This window comes from Delphinapterus leucas, chromosome 6 (assembly GCF_059928025.1).
Source record: "Delphinapterus leucas isolate spDelLeu-1000000601 "Yukka" chromosome 6, BTC_Dleu_Yukka2, whole genome shotgun sequence".
In the NCBI taxonomy this organism is placed as follows: domain Eukaryota; kingdom Metazoa; phylum Chordata; class Mammalia; order Artiodactyla; family Monodontidae; genus Delphinapterus; species Delphinapterus leucas.
In genome coordinates this window covers 35,433,548-35,448,494 of record NC_143134.1, presented here as the reverse complement: position 1 = coordinate 35,448,494, position 14,947 = coordinate 35,433,548, and the positions used below count along the sequence as shown (strand labels likewise).

The 14,947-nt window shown below is 44.1% G+C and overlaps 1 protein-coding gene across 1 annotated transcript in view; it reads right to left on the bottom strand.

Annotated features, from left to right (window-relative positions):
- WNK2 (WNK lysine deficient protein kinase 2) overlaps nucleotides 1-14,947 on the bottom strand; it is a 157,057-nt gene that overhangs the window by 17,445 nt on the left and 124,665 nt on the right. Inside the window, exons 27-28 of the mRNA XM_022564623.3 lie at nucleotides 11,860-11,904; nucleotides 10,116-10,375 (exon numbers count right to left, since the gene is read on the bottom strand). Coding sequence (XP_022420331.1) covers nucleotides 10,116-10,375; nucleotides 11,860-11,904 — 305 coding nt within the window. The remainder of the gene's footprint in view (nucleotides 1-10,115; nucleotides 10,376-11,859; nucleotides 11,905-14,947) is intronic.

Genomic DNA, 14,947 nt, shown 5'->3' with positions numbered 1-14,947 from the left:
ACCTACACACCTATAGTCAATTAATCTAGCAGAAAGGAGGCAAAAACATATAATGGAGAAAAGATAGTCTCTTCAATAAGTGGTTCTGGGCAAACTGGACAGCTACCTGTAAAAGAATAAAATTAGAACATTCTCTAACACCATATATAAAAATAAACTCAAAATGAATTAATGACTTAAATAAGACTGAAAACCATAAATCTCCTAGAGGAAAACATAGGCAGAACACTCTTTGACATAAATCATAGCAATATAGTTGCAGACTTTAATACTTCACTTTCAATGAAGGATAGGACAACCAGATACAAGATAAGTAAGGAGAGGACCTGAACATCACAAGCCCATTAGGCTTAACAAACATTTACAAAACATTTCACCCAATGAGAGCAGAATTCTGCAGTGTAAGCCCTGACAAGTAGCTTTTCTTTCTTTTTTTTTTTGTAATGTAAGTGCCTGACTTAAGCTTTGATTTCCTGAGGCACCCACTCAAATAATAACACTGCCAGCCACACAACTAGATAAAGACCTACCATCCCCTTCACCCACCCCCATCCGAGCTCCTCTAATTTAGAGATCTCTGATTGATTTTAAATAACTGACCATTTGGCTATTTGCCTTTTTCTTTTCTTCTTGCACTGTAATTCCCACTCTTACATTTTAAGTTCACAAATAAGGAATGAACTAGTGAAACTCCAATAAAAGCAGAACCCCAGGCCTGCCTGTCTGTTTCTCTCACCCTCTCTCTTTCTCTCTCCCTCCTTGCCACCTCACTATGTAGCCCCAGGTGTGTCATGTAACCCTCCCCTCCAGACCTGTAAGTAATAAACCTTGTCCTTTCCACAGTTTACTGATGGTTATTGCTGAAGAATCTTGCAATCATATTAAGAACCACAAGGGTTGGTCCAGCCATATGACTGGTTCTGAAAGGGGAACCCAGGCCCAGGTGAGTGCTCCCAGGCATTTCTAGCTGATAGCATCACTACTGATAGGCTGAGGGTGGCACAAAACAAAGACACATTCTTTTAAAGTGCACAGGGAACATTCTCCAAAACAGGCCATATGTTAGTCCACAAAACAATTTTAAAAGATTAAAATGATACAAAGTATCTTTTCTAACACAATGAATGAAATTTAAAAAAAATTTAAGCTAGAAAACTGGCATATATGTAGAAAGTAAACAATGCACTCAAACAACCAAATAGCCAAAGACGTAGTCACAGGGAAATCAGAAAACACCTTAGAAAAAATGAAAAGGAAAACACAACATATTAAAATTTATTACATATAGCAAAAGAAGTGTCCAGAGGGAAATTTATAACTGCAGATGTCTACATTAAAAAAGAAGAAAGATCTTAAGCCAATAACTTAACTGTATACCATAATAAACTGAGATAAACAAAATACAAAATAGAAAAACAATAAAGGAAAATCAACAAAACCAAAAGTTGGTGTTTTAAAAAGATCAAAAATTGGCAAAGTCTTTAGCTACCAAACTGGATAACTCAGATGAAATAGACAAATTCCTAGAAACACACAAACTTCCAAAACTGACTCAAGAGGAAATAGAAAATCTGAATAGACCTGTAACAAGTAGTGAGATTGAATTATTAATAAAAAACCTCTCAACAAAGAAAAGCCCAGGACCAGACAGCTTCCACGGTGAACTGTACCATTTAAAGAAGAATTAACACCAATATTTCTCAAACTCTTCCAAAAAGTTGAAGAGGTGGGAACACTTCCTAACTCATTCTATGTAGCGAGCATCACTCTGGTATCAAAGCCAGATAAAGACATCATAAGAAAAAAAAATTACAAATACCTGTGATAAATACTGATGTAGAAATCTTCACTAAAACATTAGCAAACTGGATTCAATAGCATATTAGAAGGAGTATACACCATGACCAGGTGCAACCCTGCAAGGATGGTTTAATATATGAAAATCAATCAATTTAACACACCATTAATGGAATGAAGAGTTAGGAAAACCATAATTCAAAAAGAGTCATGTACCAAAATGTTCATTGCAGCTCTATTTACAATAGCCAGGAGATGGAAACAACCTAAGTGTCCATCATTGGATGAATGGATAAAGAAGATGTGGCACATATATACAATGGAATATTACTCAGCCATAAAAAGAAACGAAATTGAGCTATTTGTAATGAGGTGGATAGACCTAGAGTCTGTCATACAGAGTGAAGTAAGTCAGAAAGAGAAAGACAAATACCGTATGCTAACACATATATATGGAATCTAAGAAAACAAAATGTCATGAAGAACCTAGGGGTAAGACGGGAATAAAGACACAGACCTACTAGAGAATGGACTTGAGGATATGGGGAGGGGGAACGGTAAGCTGTGACAAAGTGAGAGAGTGGCATGGACATATATACACTACCAAACGTAAAATAGATAGCTAGTGGGAAGCAGCCGCATAGCACAGGGAGATCAACTCAGTGCTTTGTGACCACCTAGAGGGGTGGGATAGGGAGGGTGGGAGGGAGAGAGACGCAAGAGGGAAGAGATATGGGAACATATGTATATGTATAACTGATTCACTTTGTTATAAAGCAGAAACTAACACACCATTGTAAAGCAATTATACTCCAATAAAGATGTAAAAAAAATAGAATGAAGAGTTAAAAAATATAATCATCTTAATTAATGCAGAAAAACCATTTGACAAAATCCAACACTCTTTCATGACAACACCACTCAACATGCTAGAAATAAAATAGAATTTTCTCAGTATGGTAAAGGCCATATGTGAAAAAACCCTTGTTAACATCACACCCAATGGTGAAAGACTGAACATTTTTCCTTTAAGATCAAGACAGAGATGCCCACTTTTTCCATTTCTATTCAATATAGTACTTGAAGTTCTACCCAGAGAAATTAGGCAAGAAAAGGAAATAAAAGGCACCCAAATTGGAAAGGAAGAAGTAAAAGTATCTCTGTTCAGAATAACATTTCTTATATGCAGATAACCCTAAAGAACACACACACACACACACACACACACACACACGCACACACACATACAAACTGCTAGAACTAATTTATGAATTCAGCAAAGTTGCAGGGTAGAAAATCAACACATCAAAATCAGTGGCATTTTTTTTTTTTTTTTGGCTGCTCCACGTGGCATGTGGGATCCTAGTTCCCCAACCAGGGATCAAACCTGCATCCTCTGCATTGGAAGCATGGAGTTTTAACCACTGGACTGCCAGGGAAGTCCCAGTTGTATTTTTATACACTAGCAATGAACAATCTGAAAAGAAAATTAAGAAAACAATTACATTTAAGCACAAAAAAGAATAAAATACTTAGGAATAATTAAACTAAGGAGTTGAAAGACTTACACACTGAAAACTGCAAAACATTGCCAAAAGAAATTAAAGAAGACATAAGTAAATGGGAAGACATCCCATGTTTGTGGATTTGAAGACTTAATATTGTTAATATGTCAATACCACCCAAAGCCAATCTATAGAGATTTGATGCATCACTATCAAAGTCTCAATGGCATTTTTTCAAAAAATAGAAAAACTCATCCTAAAACTCATTTGGATTCTCAAGGGATCCCAATAAGCAAAACGGTCCTAAAAAAGAACAAAGTTGGAAGACTCATACTTCTTGACTTCAGAGCTTACTGCAAAGCTACAGAAATCAAAACAGTGTAATATTAGCAACATGACAGACTGTACACCAACGAAATAGAACAGAAAATCCAGAAATAAACCTTTGCATATATGACCAACTGATTTTCAAAAAGGGTGCCGAGACCATTCAATGGGAAAAGGACAGTTTTTTTCAACAAATACTGCTGGGACAACTAGATATCAACATGCAAAAGAATAAACATGGTCCCTTACCAAACACCATATATAAAAATTAACTCAAAATGGATAAAAGGCCTAAACATAAGAGCTACAATCATTAAACTCTTAGCATCTTTAGAGAGCACTTAGAAGGAAACATGGGGGGAAAGCTTTATAACATTGGATTTGGCAATAAATCATTGCCAAATCCAATGACATAGGCAACAAAAGAAAAAATAAACTGGAATTCATAAAAATGAAAAAGCTTTATGCATCAAAAGACATTATCAACCGAGTAAAAAGGTAACTCACAGAATGGGAATTATTTTTGGAAATCACATATCTGAAAAGCGATTAATATCCAGAATATAGAGAGAATCCCTCCAACTCAACAACAAAAAAAGAAACAACTCAATGAAAAAATGGGCAAAAACCCCTTCCACCATGTGAGGATACAATGAGAAGTCTGCAACCTGGAAGAGGCCCTCACCCTTGCATGCTGACATCCTCATGTCAGACGTCCAGCCTCCAGGACTGTGAGAAATAAATTTCTGTTGTTTATATTTAAAAAATAGGCAAAAGGCTTGAATTATTTTTCCAAAGAAGACATACAAATGGCCAATAAGCTCATGAAAAGATGCTCAACATCACTGATCATTAGGGAAATGCAAACCACCTCACACCTATCAAGATGGCTACCATGAAAAAAATCAGAAAATAGAAAGTATTAGAGAGGATGTGGAGAAACTGGAGCCCTTGTGTACTGTTGGTGGGGATGTAAAATGGTGCAGCTGCTCTGGAAAGTAGTTTGGTGATTCCTCACAAAATTAAAACTAGAATTACCATATGATCTAGTGATTCCACTTCTGGGTATATACCCTAAAGAACTGAAAGCAAAGACTCAAAGAGATATCTATATACCCATGTTCATAGTAGCATTATGCACAACAGTTAAAAGGTAGAAGCAACCCAGGTGTCATCAACGGATGAACGGATATAACAAAATGTGGTATGTACGTACAACGGACTATGACTCAGCATTTAAAAGGAAGGAAAGTCTTTCAAGACACTGATGAAAGAAATCAAAGATGATACTAACAGTCCACCTAGAGGGGTGGGATGGGGGGCTGGGAGGGAAATGCAAGAGGGAGGAGAAATGGGGATATATGTATATCTATAGCTGATTCACTTTGTTATAAAGCAGAAACTAACACACCATTGTAAAGCAATTATACTCCAATAAACATGTTAAAAAATTAATTAATTAATTTTTAAAAAAGATGATACAAACAGATGCAGAGATATACCATGTTCTTGGATTGGAAGAATCAACATTGTGAAAATGACTCTACTACCCAAAGCAATCTACAGACTCAATGCAACCCCTATGAAATTACCAGTGGCATTTTTCACAGAAGTAGAACAAGAAATTTTACAATTTGTATGGAAACACGAAAGACCCCGAATAGCCAAAGCAATCTTGAGAAAGAAAGACAGAGCTGGAGGAATCCAGGCTCCCTGACTTCACACTATACTACAAAGCTACACTAATCAAGACAGTATGGTACTGGAACAAAAACAGAAATATAGATCAATGGAACAGGATAGAAAGCCCAGAGATAAACCCACACACATATGGTCACTTTATCTTTGACAAAGGAGGGAAGAATATACAATGGAGAAAAGACAGCCTCTTCAGTAAGTGGCGCTGGGAAAACTGGACAGCTACATGTAAAAGAATGACATTAGAACACTTCCTAACACCATACACAAAAATAAACTCAAGATGGATTAAAGACCTAAATGTAAGGCCAGACACCATCAAACTCTTAGAGGAAAACAGGCAGAACACTCTATGACATAAATCACAGCAAGATCCTCTTTGACCCACCGCCTAGAGAAATGGAAATAAAAACAAAAATAAACAAATGGGGCTTCCCTGGTGGCGCAGTGGTTGAGAGTCCACCTGCCGATGCAGGGGACACGGGTTCGTGCCCCAGTCTGGGAAGATCCCACATGCCGTGGAGCGGCTGGGACCGTGAGCCATGGCCGCTGAGCCTGCGCGTCCGGAGCCTGTGCTCCGCAATGGGAGACGCCACAACACTGAGAGGCCCGTGTACCACAAAAAAAACAAAAACAACAACAACCAAAACAAATGGGACCTAATGAAACTTAAAAGCTTTTGCACAGCAAAGGAAACCATAAACAAGACCAAAAGACAACCCTCAGAATGGGAGAAGATATTTGCAAATGAAGCAACTGACAAAGGATTAATCTCCAAAATTTACAAGCATCTCATGCAGCTCAATATCAAAAAAACAAACAACCCAATCCAAAAATGGGCAGAAGACCTAAATAGTCATTTCTCCAAAGAAGATACACAGATTGCAACAAACATATGAAAAGATGCTCAGCATCACTAATCATTAGAGAAATGCAAATCAAAATCATGGTGTCACCTCACACCGGTCAGAATGGCCATCATCAAAAAATCTACAAACTATAAATGCTGGAGAGGGTGTGGAGAAAAGGGAACCCTCTTCCACTGTTGGTGGGAACGTAAATTGATACAGCTACTATGGAGGAGAACAGTACGGAGGGTCCTTAAAAAGCTAAAAATAGAACTACCATATGACCCAGCAATCCCACTATTGGGGCATATACCCTGAGAATACCATAATTCCAAAGGACACATGTACCACAGTGTTCATTGCAGCACTATTTACAATAGCCAGGACATGGAAGCAACCTAAATGTCCATCGACAGACGAATGGATAAAGAAGATGTGTCACATACATACAATGGAATATTACTCAACCATAAAAGGAATGAAACTGAGTTATTTGTAATGAGGTGGATGGACCTAGAGTCTGTCACACAGAGTGAAGTAAGTCAGAAAGAGAAAAACAAATACCGTATGCTAACACATATATATGGAATCTAAAAAACCGGTACTGATGAACGTAGTGGCAGGGCAGGAATAAAGACACAGATGTAGAGAACAGACTTGAGGACACAGTGGGGGAAGGAGACTCTGGGACAAAGTGAGAGAGTAGCACTGACTTACATACACTACCAACTATAAAATGGATGACTAGTGGGAAGCTGCTGCAGAGCACAGGGAGGTCAGCTCGATGCTTTGTGACGACCTACAGGGGTGGGATAGGGAAGGTGGGAGGGAGGCTCAAGAGGGAGGGGATATGGGGATACATGTACACATATAGCTGATTCACTTTGCTGTACAGCAGTAACTAACACAACATTGTAAAGCAATTATACTTGAATAAAGATGAAAAAAATAGTAATAAAAAATAAGTAAATAAAAAGGAAGGAAATTCTGACATACACTATAACATGGATGAAACTTAAAGACATTATGCTAAGTGACATAAACCAGTTATAGACACATACTGTATGATTCCACTTATATGAGGTACCAAGAGAAGTCAAATTCATAGTAGAATAGAGGTTACCAGAGTTACCAGAAAGAGGGACTGGAGAGTTATTTCTTATTGAGTAGTTTCTGTTTGGGATAATAAAAAAGTTCTAGAAATGGATAGTGGTGAATAGTTTAAAAAAAAAAAAACCTTATTAAGAATCCCAGGGCTTCCCTGGCGGCGCAGTGGTTGAGAGTCTGCCTGCCGATGCAGGGGACACGGGTTCATGCCCCAGTCTGGGAAGATACCACATGCCGCGGAGCGGCTGGCCCCGTGAGCCATGGCCGCTGAGCCTGCGCGTCCGGAGCCTGTCCTCCGCAACAGGAGAGGCCACAACAGTGAGAGGCCCGCGTACCGCAAAAAAAAAAAAAAAAAAAAGAATTCTAGACATCTGAACAACAGAATTAGCAGAGCTGACCGACAGGGCCTGGCCCAGCACAGATACTGAGAGCTGATGTGGTGGAGTCTGGACAGAAGAGTAGAGGCTCAGGTGCAGAACCTGCAGGGCCTCGGGGCTGTGTTATGAATTCTCAGTTCTGTCCCAGAATAATGGAGAATAGGTTTGAAGAGTTAAACTCATGGAGGTGCAGTGTCAGGAGGTTACTACAGAAGAGGAACAAAAGTTCAGACTGGGAGTGTGGACGTGAGAGGGAATGAAAGAGGATGACCTCAAGCACCTGTGGAGCAGCGGCTGACAGCTTGGGTCAAAAATCCAGTCCCAGCAAGTTTTAAAGAACTGGAAACACACAAAATCTGTTCTCTTACCACAGTGCAATTAGGCTTAAAAAATCCCCAGAAAACCACTATCAAAAAGCTCATGAGGAAATTAATAACTATATTACCTCAAATCACCATGGAAATTATAAAATATTTTGATCAGAGGTTAAAGAAAATGCTACATATCAAAACTTTTGGAATGCAGCTAATACCACTAGAAGGAATTTTATAGCCTGAATGTCTGTATTATAAAAGAAGAAAGGCTCAAAATCAATGCACTACACATCTCAAGAAACTTTCTAGAACAAAAAAGTAACCCAAAGATAGAAGAGAAGAAATAATAAAAGGAAGAAGCTAATCAAATATACAATAAAGAATTACCATCAAAGTGATAAGTTCTTTGAAAAGGCGAATAAAATATATAAATTCAGAGAAATCACCAATATCAGAATGAAAAACAAGACATCACTGCAAATCCTGCAAACTGTGAAGAGAAAATATTATAAACAACTTTATACCAATTAATTGGAAAACTTAGATAAATTTACAGGTGTATCAAATCGTTAGAAAAGCAGTACTTAACAGAAAGAAGAAATAGAAAACCCAAATGGTACTAAAACTGTAAAAGAAATTAAATCCATAATGGAAACCTTACCCTCAAGGGATGTAGACATGGGTGATAAATATGTAACAGCAAAATGTCAATCATAGCTCATAGGTAGAAGGTACCTGAGAGTTCACTGAAGAATTTTCAATCTTTTGTATGTTTGAAACTTTTTGAAGTAAAAGATCATAGGGGAACCTTCCCACATTCAAAAAAAAAAAAAATGGCCATCATCAAAAAATCTACAAACAATAAATGCTGGAGAGGGTATGGAGAGAAGGGAACCCTCCTTCACTGTTGGTGGGAATGTAAATTGGTACAGCCACTATGGAGAACAGTATGGAGGTTCCTTAAAAAACTAAAAATAGAACTACCATACGACCCAGCAATCCCACTCCTCGGCATATATCTGGAGAAAAACATGGTCCAAAAGGATACATGCACCCCAATGTTCACTGCAGCACTTTTTACAATAGCCAAGACATGGAAGCAATCTACATGTCCATCAACAGAGGAATGGATAAAGAAGATGTGGTACATATATACAACGGAATATTACCCAGCCACTAAGAAGAATGAAATAATGCCATTTGCAGCAACATGGATGGACCTAGAGATTGTCATACTGAGTGAAGTAAGTTAGACAGAGAAAGACAAATATCATACAATACCACTTATATGTGGAATCTAAAATAAAAAATGATACAAATGAACTTATTTACAAAAGAGAAACAGATTCACAGACTTAGAGAACTGAACTTATGGTTACCAGGGAGAAGGGTCCAGGAGGAATAGGGAGTTTGGGATTGACATGTACACACTGCTATATTTAAAATGGATAATCAACAAGGACCCACTATATAGCACAGGGAACTCTGCTCAACATTATGTGACAACCTAAATGGGAAAAGAATTTGAAAAAGAATAGATACATGTATATGTATAACTGAATCACTTTGATGTACACCTGAAACTAAGACAACATTGTTAATCAACTATACTCCAATAAAAAATTAAATGTTAAAAAGAAAAACAAAACCCTCCTGGCCCGGATGGCTTCACCAGTGAACTCTGCTAAACATTTCAGGAAAAAATAACATAATCTTGCACAAACTCCTCCAGGAGACTGAAAAAGAGGGAATACTCCTTCAAGTAGGCTTTGAAGTAAGCAGTCCTAATACAGGAACAATTCACACAACAAAACCTAAGACAGCAGCTCCTCACTTCTGTCCCACGTGGTCTGGGGCACCTGAGCTAAAACTCAATAAGGGGTGTCCCCTGGGTATGTCGTACAGACCCCACCCACTTTGCCAGCTTGGGCTCTGGTGGAAGACAGGTTGAGGTGGGCTCACCAGGATGAGGCCACACCTGCAAGCTGCTGGCCAGTCCCACCTAGACACTGCCCAACACTGGGCTAAGGCCTGCTGCTCAGAGGTTCTGCTGAGATCTGGAGTCACAGCTTCATTCCCATTCTGTGTCTTCGGCTCTGGGCAAGCCCGGCCCGCCCCCCCACCCCACCGTGCCCCACTTACAGCCCGTGCCTCGCCAGAGGCCGGGGGCCAGCCTGCCATGGCCTCCATGTCATGCAACTTCTGCGTCTGCTTCAACTGGTTGAGTGACGGCTTCAGCTGTGTGGGCCCAACCGTCTTGCTTGTCCAATCATCCACCAACTTGTGCAGGTCGTCCGTGAAGGTGCCTTTCTTGTTGTTGCTGTTGTTCACCTGCGCCTGGATGTGCAGGGCAGGTTGGGGGCCCGGCTCAGGGCCCGGGACCAGGCTGCTGGTGGAGGACCCTAGAGAGCACACACAGGCCAGGGTTGGTGACACCACACGCCAGCACCACTGGCTGGCTGCAGTCATTCATACAGTGGTCTCGCTTAAGCCAGGCAACACCTTGCTTCAGGAGATGGTCTGCATTGGGGGGGCGTCCATGCAGTTTTAGACACAGTGGAGCGACCTCAGGGGACTGGGCATTGCCAGGCAGCCATCACCCATCTCATCAGCCAGGGGACAGGACCCCAGCTGCTGGCAGCCTCACTCAGCATCCTCTGTGCCCACACTGCCCAGGACCACCAGACCCCCATGTGAGAGAGTTTAGAAAACTCCTGGTGCAGCTGGACACAGACTGGGGGCAAATTCCTCACGCTTCTGCACTCTCAGCTCTAATATGAGGATTCAGAGGCGATCCAACAATACTTTAGGCAGAATGCTTAGCAGCTGTTGCCATCCTTCCAGCAAAGGGAGAATGCTTGCAATAGGGCTGGACTGCTGATGTTTCCGTGAATGATAATGACTCGGTGACTTGGAATTTAAGACACAGAAATCACGCCTCTCCTCACCAGAGTGTGTAATAATAATAAAGGATACAAATACCCAGAGCCTTCCGACATGGGTTTACAAGCTTGGTGCCAACTGAGGGGCTGATGCCTATCGCAGGAGGAACTGGGAGGCCCGGCTGCCCGGGAAGGCCTGGGGCTGTGGCTTAGGTGGAGCTGGACAAAGGTGAGCGCACTTGGCCACTTCAGTCAAAGATCTTTCTTTAATGACCAAAACAGGACTTTTAAATTTTTTTGAATTGTGTCCCTTTCCTTCCTCAGCACGTAATTTCTTATTGGCAATTTTGGAAAAACCAATTTTTAAATTTTCTGCATTAAATAAATAACCTAATGACCATCTCTTCAAACAAGCCATTGCAATATGTAGTTTACTTTAGAGGCTAGCAATGAAACAGCACAGACACAAACAGTTAAACATTAGTGATGAGATTTTACACACGCTGCTATTTCTACATGAACATTTCAGCCAGAAAAGAAAAACAGAGAAATTAAAAAAAAAAAAAAAAAAAAAAAGGGCATGAGATGAGAGCAGTGGGCGGCCCAGGTAAACTGATACCCATTTTGTCCTGGCATCTCTCCTCTGTGAGGGGCACTCATCTTTAGCACTTCAAGGAAATACTCATTCCTACGGTTTTGGAAAAGGAGCCAATTAATGATTGGTAATATGTGGATGTTCCGGAGAAGGACAGCCTGTTAGATGTGAACTGGCAAGAATGCACAAACTCTAGGAGCCATGGAGACTCAAAAGGGCGCCCGAGGGCGGCTATCTCGCCAGGCGGAGGCCAAGCAGCACCCGTGAAGGGTGGGCGCAGAGCAGGCCCACGCCCGGCCACCCGCTGGGCCCTTGGCTCCCGGTCTAGTCGCAGAAACCCTGATGCACACTAGCGACAATAAAGCCCATGCGATGGAAGCGGACAAGGGGTAAAAAACCCGATAATTACGACTGCTGTGCTCTTTGCCTAGACAGAGACGCTTCAAGGCAGACCCTGCAAGGGAAGAAGAAATGACACAAGACCACAGGGTTAGGCAGGACAGCACACATGGGGGACAAGCCACCACACTCTAAGCAAAAGTCATCAGTGTGTGAGGAGGAGCAAAGGCCAGCAGTTCAGAGAGAAGGGACCAGCCTCCTGAGCTAGCTGGGCGGCCCCCAAGTCAGTGTGGAGGTTCACACGAGCTTCGCCGAGGGGCGGAGGTGCAGGGCCAAGCCCCAAGCTTCAGGTAGAAGTGTGTGTGTCTCTAGAAGCTTATTCAAAAAACAAAAGAGAGAGAGAGAGAAAGGAGAAAAAAAAAAAAGCAAAGCACACTGCTTGGCTTTCAAATGTAAGGTTTCTGGGAGCCCCGCTGGTTGAGGCAGGAAACCCACTAAGAGTCAGCCAGGAGAGCTCTCAATGGAGCAGAGCCTAGCTCTGCCCAGAGGGAGGCCCATGGGCAGTTTTCCAAGTGCAAAAAGATACATTGTTTTGCAGGTTTGAGGCCAATCCCAGATCCTGGACAGCTGCCCAGAACAGGCCAGTGGCAAGTGTGGTGGGGAAATCTGAGGGACCCTATCTAGAGAGGTGGGAGGCAGGGCCGACCCTGATTCTCTGTACCGCTGCTGCCTCATCTGGTATTCCAGGTCCACTGGGGCAGGGCGAGGCCTCCTTATTGCACCATGACTAAATGCTACGAGGCCCTGTGCTCCCCAGAGGCTGTCTGTGCTAAGACAGATGGGCAGTGACTTTAGTGTCTGGCACTGACAGTCAGTGCCCACCTGGAGGGCAGATGAGCTGCCCGGGAGGGGCTGCCACACCCGGCTTACCCAGTGGCATCCCAGGGAGCCAAGCAGGCAAACGTGGGATGGGCAAGGACGGCTCAGGTGTCCCCAAGGTCACTCAGCAAGGCCACACTAGCACGGAGGGTGTCTGTGCTCCGGCCCACGGCCCCCTCGCCTGGAGCACAATTCCCTGCACACCCCATACTCCCTGGAGGGTGCCCGCCACACAGCCATTCCCAGCACTCTCGTTGTGGAAAGCAAGATGCTGCCTCCTGCATTTGGGGACGGGGACAAGGGCTTCCTTGGGGAAGAGCTGTGCCCACTGGGCTCAGAAACCTAGCTCAAATTGAGTTGCACTTATTTTTGTTCATTCTGCTGTGTTCTATGAGGCTGACTTGATAAAAAGGGAGGTGATATTCTGTTGGGGTCTCTAATGTGCTAATAAAACCAAAAAGGCCAGCAATCCAGACTGACTGATTCTCAGTGGGAACTTTGAAGGGTTTTTGCTGGTCTGTGTCCTGTGATGGACCCCAACTGAGAGCACAAGGCCCTCTGGGGGCTCTGAGGCACGAAGGGAGGAGGGTCCTGGGCTCTGTGAGCATGCAGGGCACCAGATGAGTGCACGTTTCCTAGTCAGATTCCTGTGGTTGTAGCGTCCTCTGGGCCATAGCAGTCCCCTAGAGATGACCCTGGGACATGGGACTAATCACTCCGCCAGGTCCCTGCAGCCTCACAGTAGCAGGTTCGTTCAAAAGGCTTCTCTGTGCCTGCCTGGCACCTCCTAGTGCGGCTAGAGCTCTGCATTCAGAGCTGCCTCCCGTCACCCTCAGAGGAAAGAGAACACGCCAGCCAGCTCCAGGAGCTGCCTGGTCAGGAGCGCTAGACAGAGCCTGGGCCTGCGATCAAGGCCCCAGACCGACCTTCCCGGGAACCCAGGGTCAAAGCCATCGGCCACCAGGACACGGTGCTCAGAGCCAGAGAGTGATACCAGCCCACTGAGACCTCCACACCCTCACAGGACACAGCCCAAGGAGATGGAGCACGGAGAGCCCCCAGCCTTCCATGCCCTCGCTGAACACAGGCCCTGAGATGACCAGAATACAGACGGCTCCCAGCCCTTAGGGTGGACCTTTAAACACAAACAAACCAGACTCGGGTCCCTCCACACTGAGGCCACACTGTCCGGCCCAGTGCAGAACCACTGCTGAGCAGGCATCGTGTGGCTAACCAGTCCATACTCACACCAGAGCCCTTGTCCATCCTCAGGTGGCCACTTGAATCTCCTCCCCCGTGTCTGTGCCCTGGCCTGGGCCCTGCCCTCAACACCCACCATGCAGACAGATTCTGATGAACAAGCCTCCACCCAGCCCTGCTCAACCCGTACTGTGCTAGTGTATACGTCGAGTTCCTGCCTACAGAGCCAGCAGGCTACAAGGCAGCAACACAAGGGCACCAGGGCCACACAGGACCCACAGATGGGCCCACATGGGACCCACAAGGGGCCCACTTACGGCCCACAGGAGGCCTACAGGGGACCCACGTGGGCCCACAGGAAGCCCACATCAGGCCCACATGGGGCATAATGGTTTTAACCAGCCCCACCCCTGGTTTCCCATGAAGAGTGAGTCTTCCCCTGTAGGACTTCCGTCCTTAGCCAAGGCTTGGCAAGAGCTGGCTTAGAGGCCCCAGAACGACTCAGAGAAGCTTCCACAAGGGCAGATGCTAGGGACGCAGGGCTTGGCAGCCTCTCCCAGCTGTTGGGAAAACTGTTCTTCCCAGACTGCAAAGGAGCAACACACTGGATGACCTAAAGCCTTGTCCTGGTGCAGCACATGTCTGCAGGAGTCGCCCACAGAGCCACCAGCCACCTGCCCTCACAGCCAGGCCAGGGGTCTCAGGCAGCACCCAGGCCTGTGTGCAGTGAGGCCCCCACACCACTTGCCCCCACATTCACTTTGGCGTGGAAACAGAGGCTGCTCCTGGTGTGGACGGTCAGCACTGTCGGGCACCCAGTGCCGTCTAGACCCTTGGACCGCTCAAGGGACACCTCAAGTCCCAGAGTATCCAATGCGGGCAGACTGCTTAAGAAGTGGGCCAGGCCCTGTAGCCACGACCACACCTGCTGTTTGTCAGTGTTCAAATACTAACGAAGCTCACAGGAACTGGGGCCAGCAGCCTCAGTGCGGACCAGCCAGGGGCCTCCCCACCTTCCCCATGACAAGAGGGGTACCTCCAACGGTCAGCCTTTCACCCGACACTGGCATTAGACACTC